At 34.6% G+C, this 13,893-nt stretch overlaps 2 protein-coding genes across 3 annotated transcripts; both read left to right on the top strand.

Annotated features, from left to right (window-relative positions):
* Positions 1–1,021: 1,021 nt before the first annotated feature.
* On the top strand, positions 1,022–6,996 carry LOC101257182 (magnesium transporter MRS2-1). The gene is made up of 6 exons (XM_004241629.5): positions 1,022–1,490; positions 2,393–2,998; positions 5,538–5,666; positions 5,754–6,095; positions 6,174–6,221; positions 6,402–6,996. Exons 2-6 carry the CDS (start codon positions 2,411–2,413, stop codon positions 6,630–6,632), a joined length of 1,338 nt encoding a protein of 445 aa, XP_004241677.1. The 5' UTR covers positions 1,022–1,490; positions 2,393–2,410; the 3' UTR covers positions 6,633–6,996.
* On the top strand, positions 6,616–12,717 carry LOC101257480 (protein LPA3). Of its 2 annotated transcripts, none has more exons than XM_026031619.2 (12): positions 6,616–6,756; positions 8,723–8,753; positions 8,928–9,020; positions 9,112–9,174; positions 9,469–9,580; positions 10,458–10,543; positions 10,848–10,906; positions 11,029–11,131; positions 11,223–11,283; positions 11,929–12,011; positions 12,094–12,174; positions 12,357–12,717. In XM_026031619.2, the coding sequence occupies exons 1-12, from the start codon at positions 6,740–6,742 to the stop codon at positions 12,414–12,416; spliced, it is 849 nt and encodes a 282-aa protein (XP_025887404.1). In that variant the 5' UTR covers positions 6,616–6,739; the 3' UTR covers positions 12,417–12,717. The 2 variants fall into 2 exon arrangements, with proteins under 2 accessions (XP_025887404.1, XP_004241678.1); XM_004241630.5 differs by lacking the exon at positions 6,616–6,756 and adding an exon at positions 7,137–7,599.
* Positions 12,718–13,893: the final 1,176 nt, after the last annotated feature.

The following is a 13,893-nucleotide window of genomic DNA, read 5'->3' as shown; positions in this document are numbered from 1 at the left end:
TAAATTAGACAGATTTTTACTTTTGAATTAAAACTAGACACATTTTTATAGGTTGGTCTATATGTAACATATACTACAATATATGAAAAACAATAATTTTGTTTTGTCCAATTTCCAGATATTAATTTATAATTTGTGAATAAAAAATTTATAAATTTTAAATTTGTCAAATATACGTTAATTGGCGTTGTAATACGTAGGAGTCCATTTACTACTCCTACCTTTGGTTCAAACATTAAATTGTAATCACATTAATTCATTATTGAAAAGAATAAATATAGAAATAAGTCGCCAAATGATAATTATTTTAAATAAATTAAATTTAATAAACACGATAACTAAAATGAATCGATAGTAGCGAGTTAATTCTTATCCATCTGAAGTCTCTTTCTAAGTTGAAGCAGAGCCGGTGGGGCTGATGAGTGATGACTGATGCTGGGATGTACATTGATGAGGACCTCTTTCAATTTAACTTTATTTATTGCAAATGAAGACTATATTATAGTTGTCACTTTCAACCCAAAAAACATACACATTAAATTGCATCGAACAATTATTGATGGGTTTCATTGGCAACACACAGTGACAAACATCATTTATGACCTTTGGGACTGGGATGCGTGAATCATGTCGTTTTAGTTGTCTATGTATATCTAAATGAGAGAAGAGGAAAAAAAAGAAAATAATATTACGATAATAGTGATAGAATTAGAATTTTTAATAAAGTTAATCATTTGTAATTCAAGTTGCAACGTATAGCTATCTCTCTTCTTTGATTAAGATAATTTGAAATTAGTATATATATAAAAAATTTTGTCGAGAAAATTTAAGTAAACTCTATAATAATAGGTTCGCCCCTGCGTGACGGAACAAACAAATTCTCTCGTTACAAAATGGCAAACAAGTTTCGGGAGGTGGTGGTAATTTGTACTCCCTCTGTACTGTTGCTTTACTTAAAAAAAAGTTAATTTAAAAAATATTTTTGAAAGTATATAAATTACGTGCAATATATAAAAATACCACCATAACCTTTGAAAAGAAAATATGATACGTATGAATTTATAATGGTTATGTCAATTTCGTGATAATTAAGCAGCACGAATCCAGCCTAAATAAATAAATAAATAAAAATTTGTGAGAGTTTAGATGTAAAAGGAATAATATTCAGCCACATATAAATAAATAAAAAACAGAAGATAGTAGAGAAGTAAAGATAGTACTTACAATTTTACTTTTTACGTAAATTAGTATTACTGTATTCCTTAGGGCTGAGAAGAAATCTGTTCACTGAGCTTTGGTCGAGTGCCTGACTTCTACGTTTTTCCGGTCGGCGATTTTCCGGCGTCGCACGTGGCGGCGGAGCTACAGTGGTAGCTCTGACGGAAACCCTAATATAGTATAATTGGGTCGAAAATTGGACTGATTATTTAGGCCGCAATATCAAATGAGAGCCGGGTTAATTGGATGACCAGCGCTCTCCCGATCTACAGGTGAAGCTTGATGATTTACAATAAGCTTCAATTCAATTGCTCAATCTCGATTTTTTTCATGTTAGTTAGTTTCAAAGAAAATATTTTTCTGTGGAGAATACTTTCTGTTTAGTTTAAATGTTTATTTAGGAAATCAGTTTCTGTTGTTGGATTGGGTATTAAAGTAGCTGACATGTTGTAATTGTACCGGTGTAGGACATGGTATGAGAAATATGTTTTCTTGATAACTTTTTGAGTTTTGATTAAAACAAGTAAGATTGAGTAAGAATTGGAACTTGGACGTTTGTAGATTGAGTAAAAATGATAGCTTCTCAAGTAAAGAAGTTATTAGAATGCACTTTCCATAGAGTCCCAACTCCTAGGGAACATCTTCCTTAGTACCTAACACATTCTTGATGTCATTTAACATACCTTTCATAGGATCCAAACAACTTATTTCACATACACTGATTTCAAATGCCGTTAAATCCAAAAACTAATCTAGCTAAGAGGTATTGTGTTGTGCTACAGAACTTGATAAGATAACGTAGTTATTATAAATACCCATCTGCCAAGATTTAACTTATTAGAGAGTGGACTGGACACATAGGCAAACTCAAAATGAAATTTGATACTTTTAGGGAAGCTTCTGAAGCTGAACGTAGAGCAACTGTGTTTTTTAATACATTTCATGATGTGTATAGAGTTAGTATTGAGGTCTATTGGCCATTGAAGTTTCATGTAAGTAAATGCTGGCATAATGGACCAACTTATCTAACTACATGGCCTAACAAACTCGATTAAACTTAAAGACGGAGTCAGTTGAAAATTATTGCTGGGGATGGAGGTTTCTTTCACAGTTATTAGATTGGGGTTTCCAGTTCTTTCTTCTTGAAGCTCACCAACTTCTTCATTTGTTCCAGATTCTAAAATCTTCATTGATGGCTGAAATAAAAGAACGCTTGCTTCCACCAAAACCTGCATCAGCAGCAAATCTTAGAGAAGTATCTTATAGGCCGCCTACCTCTGGTCGTCAACCTTTTCAAGGTATAGATGTTTTGGGCCTTAAGAAGCGAGGTCAAGGTCTTCGATCATGGATTCGGGTTGATACATCTGGCAATTCCCAGGTCATTGAGGTTGACAAGTTCACTATGATGCGTCGTTGCGATCTTCCAGCTCGTGATCTACGTCTATTAGATCCATTGTTTGTTTACCCATCAACAATCCTTGGCAGAGAGAAGGCGATTGTTGTAAATCTTGAGCAGATTCGATGTATCATTACAGCTGATGAGGTTCTCCTATTAAATTCTCTCGATAGCTATGTCCTGCAGTATGTAGTGGAGCTGCAGCGGCGGTTGCAAGCTGCAGGAGCAGGTGAGGTTTGGCAGTCAGAAGGTGAGTTGAGCAGAAGAAGAGGAGGCAGGAATATTGAGAACATGTTTGGCAATCCATCACCAGATTATTTGCCATTTGAATTCCGTGCTCTTGAAGTTGCACTGGAGGCAGCTTGTACTTTTCTTGATTCTCAGGTATGTAGCACAAAACACCATCTTGGGGACTTTGTTTTCATCTACTTACGTTATATAGTACAAGTTTTGCAATAAAAATCTGGTAAGAACTTATTTGAGTAGCCTCAATTTGTTGATATTAATATGCCTTAATGCAATACTGTGCTAAGATAAAGTGCGCTGATGGCATGAGTTGCTTTGGCAGGGAAAAGTCATAACGATCATTCTTCCAATCTTCCAAGGAAATAGCTTGAGCTTCTTTTTATTTTTATAACCTGGAAATCCTTGAGGGGCAGTGATGGTGCATGGTTGAAGCTCGATGGATAGTGGGGCTGCTTCTGTACCCTTCCCCACTTAAATATCAGGCAAACCAAGAGCAGGATTAGGACCCATGACTTGCACCTAACTGACGCGTCTCAAGCCGCAATCTTACCATTAGACCAAAGCCTGGGTCCAGGAAATAGCTGAGTTGAGCGGTAACTCAGCTATTGCTTTTTTTTTTTCTTCTCAAAAAAAAATAGCTGAGTTACCGCTCAACATACTTAATAACCCTATATTCTTGCCTTCCACACACATTTTTTCCAGCTGATTCGAAGCTTAAATATCATTTTAAATGTTGGAAGTATCTGAACGGACTAATATCTGAATTTGGTTATAAGAGTTGCAGAGTGGTTATGCGGCTCAATTTTGTTTGGTTCTATAAAAAAAATTGATATTCCATTTAAAGCGTGCCTCTCTGATGTTTGATGTTCCTGGGGAAATGGAGATGATGCTAAGTTGACCTCCACAGAGCACTGAGCTCAAACCAAATATCCTCCTTTTTATCACAAGGAGAAGAAAGAACATAATGGTTAAGTAGTCATTCAAACTAGTTAATAGAGAAAGCTCTGTAGCTTATATGCCCAATAGAAGTTGGGAATCAATATATTCCCTTGGTCTAGTCAGAAACTCTGAATTGGTATATAAATATGTGACAAAACCTAGTAACCACTTCACAGATACTTTTATGAGCATTAGAGCATCATTTTTAGATTTGTGGAAGAGCTAAATTTAAAAGCTAAATAAACATTTGTAGTTATTATATCTTGTTTTGTTTTGTGTGTTTTCATATGATTTTCATAATTTCATTTTTTTAAAATTATAGTTTGTTTTAGTTGCTCATTTTGGGACAAAAAGCAGAGGTGCTGAAAATGGGTAGTAGAAGATGAGATATAAATTGGTGAATTAACAAGTCTGAAAAGGTAGTTGGCGGTCTTGAAGTTTGTGATGTTGAATGTGGCACACTTTTCATTGTTTCAACTTTCATATATGACAGCAGCATTGGGTACTAACATCCCTTCCTAAGAGTCCAAAATCACATCATTCATAAAATAGGATGGGAGGAGTTATTGGTAAAGAGGCATATTGGCAGGTCAGCGTCCAGACAAAAATTGATTCGTCATTACTGACAATCTATTGACTGAACATTATAAAAAGAAAAAAGAAAGACTAGCTGTTGCTCAATTATTCAGAATATCTTCAGAAAAATAACATCCTTGTAGGAAAGCAGCATCATAAACTTCTGTTTTTCTTGATTTTGCACTCATGGAGAAGATAGTTCTATTTCATGACTATTGATGTTGGTATTATGATCTCTCTTTGTTGCAGCAGCTTATCTCGACCTGCAACTTGTGTTAGTTTTATTTTGAATTTTTGTGGTTTGAGTTTTTCCAATACTTCCTCTGGAGTATCAAGTCATACTGTAACTTCAGAAAGCCATTCATTAATGAAATTTGGCAGAAAGTTTCACCGTGAAAAATGATCCAAAACAGTGTCAGTCCAAAGAAAAGCAGTGAGAGATATTCTCAATTATGGCTCATTGATCTCTTTGGTCGTATTTGCATGTGTGGGAGGAGAACTTCACCGTCGTACTGCACAGAGATTGATAAAAAGAACAGGACAAAGAGATCTTTTGTTGTTTGACCTTAACCTTGAAAACTGCCATGACTATCCATGTGATGGCATGCAAGATGCAAGGATCCTTACTTGACATAGTTAACTTCTAGATGGTCATTATGAATGAATTTGTATCAATGGCCTAAAAATACTAGTTGACACTAAGGTTCCAAGCGATAATAGGAACAAGTTGTGGAGTTCATAGTTTGCACATGTAAATGTTGCAACAAAGAGCTTGATCTTAGCTCAAAGAGAAAGGAGCTTACAAGCAATAGTGGACTTAGCACTGATTTTGAAACGAATATCTCAGTTTCTTGAATACTCTCAACAAAATGCAAAATCCATATTGCAAGAATACTGTACCAACTTGAGCACCAAATGAACTACTGAAATGACTTACCGTGAACCAAGTATGGTGTTACAATTTAATATAGGGGCCTTTAACTTATGTGGTCATGACCTGGAACAAGTTGAATAAACAATTGTAATTCTACAATAGATTTTTTTTTTTGAGAAAGTTCTACATTAGGATATTCACAAGGTAGATAATTTTCTGGATAGTTCTGTATTATTTGGTTCCTCTCAACCCAAATATTTTGATTCTGTTTTCTTTCTGAACAATCAGGCAGCAGAACTAGAGATTGAAGCATACCCATTGTTGGATGAACTTACATCTAAAATTAGTACCTTGAATTTGGAACGAGTTCGTAGATTGAAAAGCAGGCTTGTTGCTTTGACTCGTAGAGTTCAGAAGGTATCCTAGTTATTTATTGTTTTTTTGGAATTTCCTAGCACAAGTTACTGATTATATTATCTTAACTTCCCACCATCTGTTATCTAGGTTAGAGATGAGATAGAGCAGCTTATGGATGATGATGGAGACATGGCTGAGATGTACCTCACTGAGAAGAAAAGGCGGATGGAATTGTCTTGCTATGGAGATCAATCATTGCTTGGCTACAGGTCAACAGATGGTGCATTGTCTTTGTCTGCTCCAGTTTCCCCTGTTTCTTCACCCCCTGAGAGCAGGAGGCTTGAAAAAAGCTTGAGCATAGCAAGAAGCAGGCATGAAAGCATGAGAAGTTCGGAAAGTGGCACTGAAACTCAGAGTATAGAAGAACTGGAGATGCTCTTGGAAGCTTATTTTGTTGTCATTGACAGCACCCTCAACAAGTTAACATCGGTATCTACTACAGTCTTACTGTGCATCCTTTCATCTTGTATTCCTTTTCTTAATCCAGCTTATTTTTTTCTGATACAGTTGAAGGAGTATATTGATGATACCGAAGATTTCATCAACATTCAACTGGTATGCATCATACATTCAAGTTGGTTTCAAATTGATTTTACTTTGCATTAAAACCTTGACTTGTTGAAACACACAGTTACTAATAGTTTGATTGTTTTGTTTTCATGTATCATGGAGAATTGTTGTTACAGTAACTGTGTACACGTCATATAAACTTGGTTGATGATATTTTATTTGCAGGATAATGTACGGAATCAGCTTATTCAATTTGAGTTGCTACTTACAACTGCAACCTTTGTGGTTGCCATCTTTGGGGTTGTGGCAGGAATTTTTGGGATGAATTTTGAAATACCCATGTTTAATGAACCAAATGCATTCAAATGGGTCTTAATAATTACAGGTGTAACTGGAGCAGTGATATTCTTTGCATTTTTATGGTTCTTCAAATATAGAAGATTGATGCCACTGTAGATTCTCAACAGCATGGACGGCCTGCTGGTGATATTTAAAGCCATTTGACAGTGGATCCTATTAATGAAATAAATACACGAGCCTACGAGAAATAAGTGTATCTGTCGATGTTATGCCAGAAAAGGTGATGGATCTACTGAATTATGTGGTATCTAATACGACTGGCCGTATAGCCTAATAGTAGCTTCAAAGTTTGTAGTACATTACTCATTATACTAGCATTGTATTCTTGGAGTTCAAAAGAATTAAAAAGCCAAAAACTACGAAAGTTGACTTTTACCTGCATTCGAACTGTTTCAGTGTCAAGTTGAACATGTAGAGGATAGCAAAATACACAATTGAGTTGTTTAGTTTCTCAACAAAATGATTGTGCATGGGTTAGCACGCTTTCTCTGTCAGTATATTTTGCTTCCTATCAAAGATTTTTTTTTTATATTCGAGATTTGAATTCGATTAAGACTAACATTAACAAGTAAAATTGAATGAAAGTAAAATTATGGACAAGTAAAATTGAACAAGAGGGAGAGAGAAGATTTTTTTGGGAGTAGAATAAAAATATTTGTAATAAAAGACCTTATCGCCAAATCCAATGTTGGTTATATTTCCCTCCACTATCCACCACAACACCAGCTAACCAACCAACCATTGCCATGGCTATGGCCATCACCACGGCCTTACAGTTACAGTCACTTCCTTCTTCCTTCCCTCTTCTTCGCTCTCCCTTTATCTCTTTTTCCTTTTCCCTTTCCCTCATTTGCCCACGCTTCCACTCTCCCAAAACCTCCGTAAAATCATCAGTACTTCCCTTGAAGGGAATTCAGTGCATCAAGAATGAAGTGGGAGCTGACCCAAAAAAAGGTGTCAGTGTTTACAAGCCTAAATCATACCAAGTCCTTGTTTCTGATGCCGCAGATTCTCTATTTTATGCCCTTAATGACGGAAAGACCAGACTCGAAATTGACTTCCCGTAATTCTCCATCTCATTCGTCATTACTACTGATTAATGCTTGTGTGGGTGTTTTCAAGATTCCTATTTAGTTTGCCTGATAATACTTGTGCTATAGCTGTTTGCTTCTTACTTTCAACAACTTCTCATAATTGTGTATTGGAATGAAATTGGGTCTGCTACTTTGGAATTTAGGTGTAGCAAAAGTAGTTACTTCGTCTGTGTATTTTCTGCTGCAAAGGTTCCTTATTTGTGCTTCTTTACTTGTTACTATGTACTATCTAGGAAAGTTGAAATTATTCCAACTCTAAATCACCCAAATGGAACACAAAGTTGAAATCTTTTGTATCAAAACACTGTCAAGGCAGTGGGGGATCAAGTGGTGGGCTGGACTTGTAATCACTTTTTATATGTAAAAAAAAGGGTCCAAATGAGCACCTTCCTCCCACCAGGGGAATTTTCCAGCATAAGGACAGAATGTCTACAAGTATAATTTGTAGGTTACATTTTTATACATATGAATAGGTGATCTAGATTCTGTTGCAATTCCTATTATTGTTTATTTGATAACTTTTTTAAGTGATGAATATGGTTCTTGTTATAGAAAATGACCAAAAGTAAAGGAAGTTGAGTGTTTATGTTTTGTTTTTATTAAAGCTGAAATTTATGCTAAAAGTGATGAACACTTGTCATAATCTAATCTAAAGTCTCATTTTTAAATCAGTTACAGATCATAGCGCCATCATATTTTAGATTGACGACTTAGGGTGTTAAGTTATATTTAATTTTCTCTGAAAATATTCAGCTGAATGTATCCTTTATTGGAAAATTTGTTATGTCCTTCTGTATTTGAACAGATCCATACTGTATTCTGGAATATGTTCGTATGAGGTCATGTAAAATGAGTTCCTTCTCCCAAAGATTAAGTCAGGTCGTGTTCCAAATCAGAACACTTCAAAGTTTTTCTGGTTGTTGTCAGCTGTGTATTAACTCTTGATGTTGAATTGTCAATACTTTCGTGAAGTTTGATAGGAATATAACCTTATTGATTACATGCTTATTATGTCAATAATAAGTTTGTCATAGCTTCTTTCCTGACAATGTTTCCTGTTTGTTTCAACGCTCCATTGGTTTACATCTTCAGGCCCTTGCCCACCAGCATTTCTTCTTATAAGGTATCATTTTAACTTGTCATAAATTTTGATATTTTAAGTACCTTGCTGATGACATCATATTGTTGTCGGTAGTCATTCTATTTTTCTGGATAACTATCATCTCTCATATTTTGCATATTTCTAATTATGTGACCTTGCAATGAGCTCATCTCTCAAATTCCTGAAAATGTGTAGGGGTCTTCGGATGAGTTCAGTGATGCCAATATCCAACTTGTACTAGCTGTTGTTAAGAAGCTTCAGGAAAAGATGGAAACTAGAGCTTGTGTGGTGAGAAGAAACTTTGTCATTCTGTCTTTGTACAGGCTATGATTCACTGAAATGCACAGAAGCAAATCTGATAGGATCCCTCAATTTGTAGGTGTTTCCCGACAAACCAGAAAAGCGTAGGGCCAGCGATCTTTTCAAAGCAGCTCTTGACTCGGTACTGTTAACTCATTGTAGATTTCAATTTTCATTTCTGATGCTGTGAACCATAACATTTTGTTCTAGTAGGGAATGCCTTCTGTGTAAGTCGGGTGCTCTCGTTAGTTGGTTTGTCTTATCAAACCTCTCCTTGAATTATAGATGAATGATTGACTTTGAAAAAACATTTAGATGTTCATTATATAGTTCGATTCATCTTCTTTTTTTTTTTCATTTTGGAGTTGCATTCTTCCTGTCATTTCCTTATTCTCGCAAAAATCTCAGTGAAATTATCATGCTTTGATTCGTTCAGATAGATGACATTACCATTGGATCCTTGGATGATATTCCTGGGGGTGCTGTGACCTCATTCTTCAGATCTGTGAGGAATACACTGGATTTTGATTTTGAGGATGAGAATGAAGGTCAATTTCTCAATCTAACTGTTCTTATGTTTCCAACTCCTTAATCAATTAGCCACTGTTGCACAGTAACCCAGTTCTCTTAAGCTGTGACAGTTAATAGATCCATTTTGGTTTCCACATAAGCTTCCTTTCTTGTTCTTTTCCGGGAGATGAGAAGGAAGAGTGATGCAATCCTGTTATGTCCTTCAAAGATAAAAGGATTGGAAACATTCTTAGAATCTTGTCTAGTGTTTTAAGGATTTACAGTCATTAAGTTAGAAAGTCTACAAATGCTAGGTTCCTGTATTGCATTTGACTTCAAAAAAACTCAAGAACATCAACAGATTAACATGAGTACATGCGTCTTGCGTTGATGCTACCCAAACCTTTCTCAAAATCAGCCAGACCTTTTCTCCTTTAGCATTTGCAGTATTTCTGAACCAGTTTATTTTAGGCAGTGAAAGTATTCATGTAGGAAATCTTCTTTGGATAAAGTTATGCAGGTATTATATAGGAAGAAAACAAAAATTTTAACCAAAAATTATATATGCTATGATAAGTTTTATACGGAGATTAAGTCTCTTTAATATATCAACCAAACAATGTAATTAATTATGCATAATTTTATACATGGATAGATTACTCCTTGAGACAGCAACGAAACGGGCCTATAGGATTAAAGTGAATCTAGCTAAATTTTTTTATATTCATTGTAACTTTTTTGAAGCTTTTATGGTTCCTTTCTCTTGTTTTATTAACACCTAGACCATTTACATGGGTATAGTTACTCAAAGCTCAAAGGAATAGCTTGGTTCCGGATTATTGCAATGGTCATCAATTTTTTACCTATGCTATGTGTACTATACCTATAAAGCTTCACGCATCTTTATTGTTTCAGGTCGTTGGAAGTCTGACCAGCCTCCTACACTTTATATATTTATCAACTGCAGCACTCGTGACCTTTCGTACATTGAGAAGTATGTGGTAAGATCTGTTGGTATTAGAAAGTCGTGTTATCTAATTTTCACTTCCAAATTTGCAAGAAATTGTCTCCAATAAAATCAAACATACTACTGTACCAAATTGTGATCATCTTTATTCCAAATGTGTCATTTGTTCTGGGACATGTTTCCTTTGCTCTTCTGCTTACTCTACCTTAGAATTGCTTTGTCAATCCTTTTAGTATTCATTTTGTTTGTTTATTTTACTGCACTTTTAAAAAAATGTTTCTTCTCTGTATTTATTCAATTGTTATGATATTGACATCCATTGCATTGACGATTTGCAGGGAAAATTTGCTACGTCAACCCCAAGCCTCCTTTTCAATCTCGAACTTGACACCTTGCGGTAATAATAGTGATCCCCGTCTTTGATGGATATTTTTCTAATTAATATTCTTTTGATTAGTATATGTTATGGTTAATTCCTCGATGATATTTGATTAACAATAAATTTATTCAAAATTGCAGTGCTGACCTGGGAATTATAGGTTTTCCACCAAGGGAATTGCATTATCAGTTTCTTTCTCAATTCACCCCCGTCTTTTATATTCGAACAAGAGAGTACTCAAAGGTGACAATTTTGTGATCTTGGTTTCATCTATATTATATCGACCTTGTAATTCTGTAATGCATAATTTCGTTTTTTCTTTTTCTCATGGAAGACAGTTGCAGTGGAACCTTATATTGTGAACTACAATGGAGCTCTCTTCCGTCAGTATCCTGGTAAGTTTTCATTCTTGTGGTTATACGCTTATTTAGGGGCTCTGTTACTACTGTTTCATTATTTCACTATATTTACCGACTTCCTCTTCTTGTTTCTCAATTGAATTTCCTTTTTTCTGATGTCAAAATATGAGTGCAGATTGTTTTCTTGTTGTTCACTCCAGTAGAACAATAGTGGAACAGAAATTTGAGGATAGAGTATACTAGTTGTTTAAGTAATTGAATATATGTGATTTGTAAATATTTCTGATCCTTCCAAGGTTATATGCCAAGTCTATATTAAGAGTGTAAAAAAGATCTGATCCTAGGAACTATCGTCATAAAATGAGGTGAGAGAAGAGAATGTAGATTAGGACGATCTACTGTCAAATAAATTCTTTGCTTGTTATAGTTATTTGTGGAACTCCACAATATTAAGAATAACTTCCCTTTTAAGAAAATTCAAATCCTCTAAATGAAACTGAAGTATTTGAAACTAGATATTTATAACATCACTTAAGAGTAATCGATGTAACATCTTTTTGTTTCATTAGAAGATTCTATGTCGTTTCTGATATTCAGGCTTCAGCACAGGTACTTCTGTAAGATTGCGTATGCACCAATATGGAATACCGACAACCTTTAGCTTTTGTTTCAATCTTGCAGGGCCTTGGCAGGTGATGCTGAAACAGACAGATGGTTCTTTTGTTTGTGTGGCAGAAAGCGCAACTCGCTTCACTCTTAACGAAGTAACTATACATCTGATTCACGCAACTTGTTTTTCTTAATAACTTGTATGGTAAATAAGTTGCAAAAAACATGTTATGGCAGACCAAGGAAGAACTATTGAGAGTCCTCGGATTGCAAGAAGAGAAAGGAAGCTCACTTGAATTTCTCAGAAGAGGATACAAGGTCTCTTCACAGTAATTTTGAACTTGCATAGTTTTTGTGCTCATTTGTCTTTTATCCATCAACAACTACAGTTTCTTTCATCAAACTAATCTCTTTCTCATTGCTTATATCCTATGAAGATAAGTGAAATACGCAATAGATTTGAGAATATGTTTGACTGATGCTTTAATGCCCTGCTGCAGACTGCGACCTGGTGGGAAGAAGATATTGATTTAGAAGCATCCTCTGCATGGCGTAGTTGAACAGAAGAAGAAGATGGCGTGTGGGGTGCAGATTTATGACACACTCAGGTGGTAGAGGAACAAGCTACTAAATTACCAAATTTGTTGATCCAGCATTCCCTTCTGAACAATGCTTTTTGTATTTATTCTACTTTATAGTAACTTGTACTTCAACTAGAAAGAAGGTTTGTCTTAAAGAAGTCCCTAGCCATGAAAGAAAGAATTTGTGTAACACTTAAATTCTCTTTTAGCTCTCTCATTGTTCAACTCGTGTAAAGGTTTTCCACGGCAAAAAGAGCCTTCATCCTCTTTGTTTCTTTAATTGTGCAGCTCATTTGCACTTCTATCCCTATTTTGTGTAGCTAACCTTTTATTTATCAAAATAAACATTTTTTTGTTTTTGTAAGGCATAATTATATTTGCGTATCATAATTTATGTTAAGACATGATTTCTGTTTCTAAAAAAAATATACCCCACTGGATATAAGCTTGATTATTAAAGTAAAAATTTAAGGAATCTCATAGTGTAATTCAATAATTTCATTCTATCCCGACAAATTTAGTATTTACAAAAAATCCCTTAAATTTGTTGAGCCGTGATACATTAGACTCTAGTGATACATGGTAATTTTAAACTGTTGAGAAAAAAAGAGGAAAAAAAGGTACAGTTAATGTTGTTAATAAAACAGCTAAATTTACGGTAACATATCATTAATCAGCATAAAATCAGCACTTAATTGGATATTAATTTCAAATTTTGAAAAACAAAGATTATATCATCTATTTTGAAAACAATTTTTTTGAACAATCTGTTAAATTTCGAACTACAGTAATTTTATTGTTGTTACAGTGGATTTTTCAAGATGAATACTTCGATTTTGATGAGACAATCTGGAATTTGGGTGAACGAATTGCAGAATGAAAGTTACAAAATCGACGGAATCGTTGTTGGAGATTCAATTTCGTATCTAATACATGTATCAGAAACATCGACTAAACAATATACACACTGATTCTATATGTATCATCAAGTACAGTTGATGACGCATTTATTAAACTTAGTGAATGATACATTATAACAATTTTCAAAACATGTATCAGTACATCAACTAAACAACTAATACCTTACTGATATATGATATCAGTTTTCAGAAATTCATACTATATGCAAAACATGTGATACATATCTACTACATGTATCAGTGAATTGACTAAACACTGTACACACTGATTCTATATGTATCATCAAGCACAGTTGATGACGCATTTACTAAACTTATTGAATGATACATTATAACAATTTTCAAAACTTCATGATACATATAAAATATTATGATGCACAACAAATTCATGTATCAATTCACCATCTAAAACATTATACAATGTATCGGCAAGCACACTAGATTCCTTAAAATTTTTACTAATTTCAACAACAGTTTTAAGTACCAAAATACTAACCCGAGACAATGTAGGCCTAACAAACTTTAACTCTTTGAGT

Source organism: Solanum lycopersicum, chromosome 6, assembly GCF_036512215.1.
Source record: "Solanum lycopersicum chromosome 6, SLM_r2.1".
Taxonomy (NCBI): domain Eukaryota; kingdom Viridiplantae; phylum Streptophyta; class Magnoliopsida; order Solanales; family Solanaceae; genus Solanum; species Solanum lycopersicum.
The sequence above is the reverse complement of the archived record's forward strand: the minus strand, read 5'-3'. Positions and strand labels throughout refer to the sequence as shown.

Excerpts from the sequence above, each read along its gene's own strand:
- LOC101257480 (XM_004241630.5), top strand. The coding sequence starts at position 7,283 with ATGGCTATGGCCATCACCACGGCCTTACAGTTACAGTCACTTCCTTCT. Across the intron at positions 10,907-11,028 it reads CTCGAACTTGACACCTTGCG|TGCTGACCTGGGAATTATAG; the intron begins GTAATAATAGTG and ends TCAAAATTGCAG. Across the intron at positions 11,284-11,928 it reads TCTCTTCCGTCAGTATCCTG|GGCCTTGGCAGGTGATGCTG; the intron begins GTAAGTTTTCAT and ends TCAATCTTGCAG.
- LOC101257182 (XM_004241629.5), top strand. The coding sequence starts at position 2,411 with ATGGCTGAAATAAAAGAACGCTTGCTTCCACCAAAACCTGCATCAGCA. Across the intron at positions 5,667-5,753 it reads TGACTCGTAGAGTTCAGAAG|GTTAGAGATGAGATAGAGCA; the intron begins GTATCCTAGTTA and ends TCTGTTATCTAG. Across the intron at positions 6,222-6,401 it reads ATTTCATCAACATTCAACTG|GATAATGTACGGAATCAGCT; the intron begins GTATGCATCATA and ends TTTTATTTGCAG.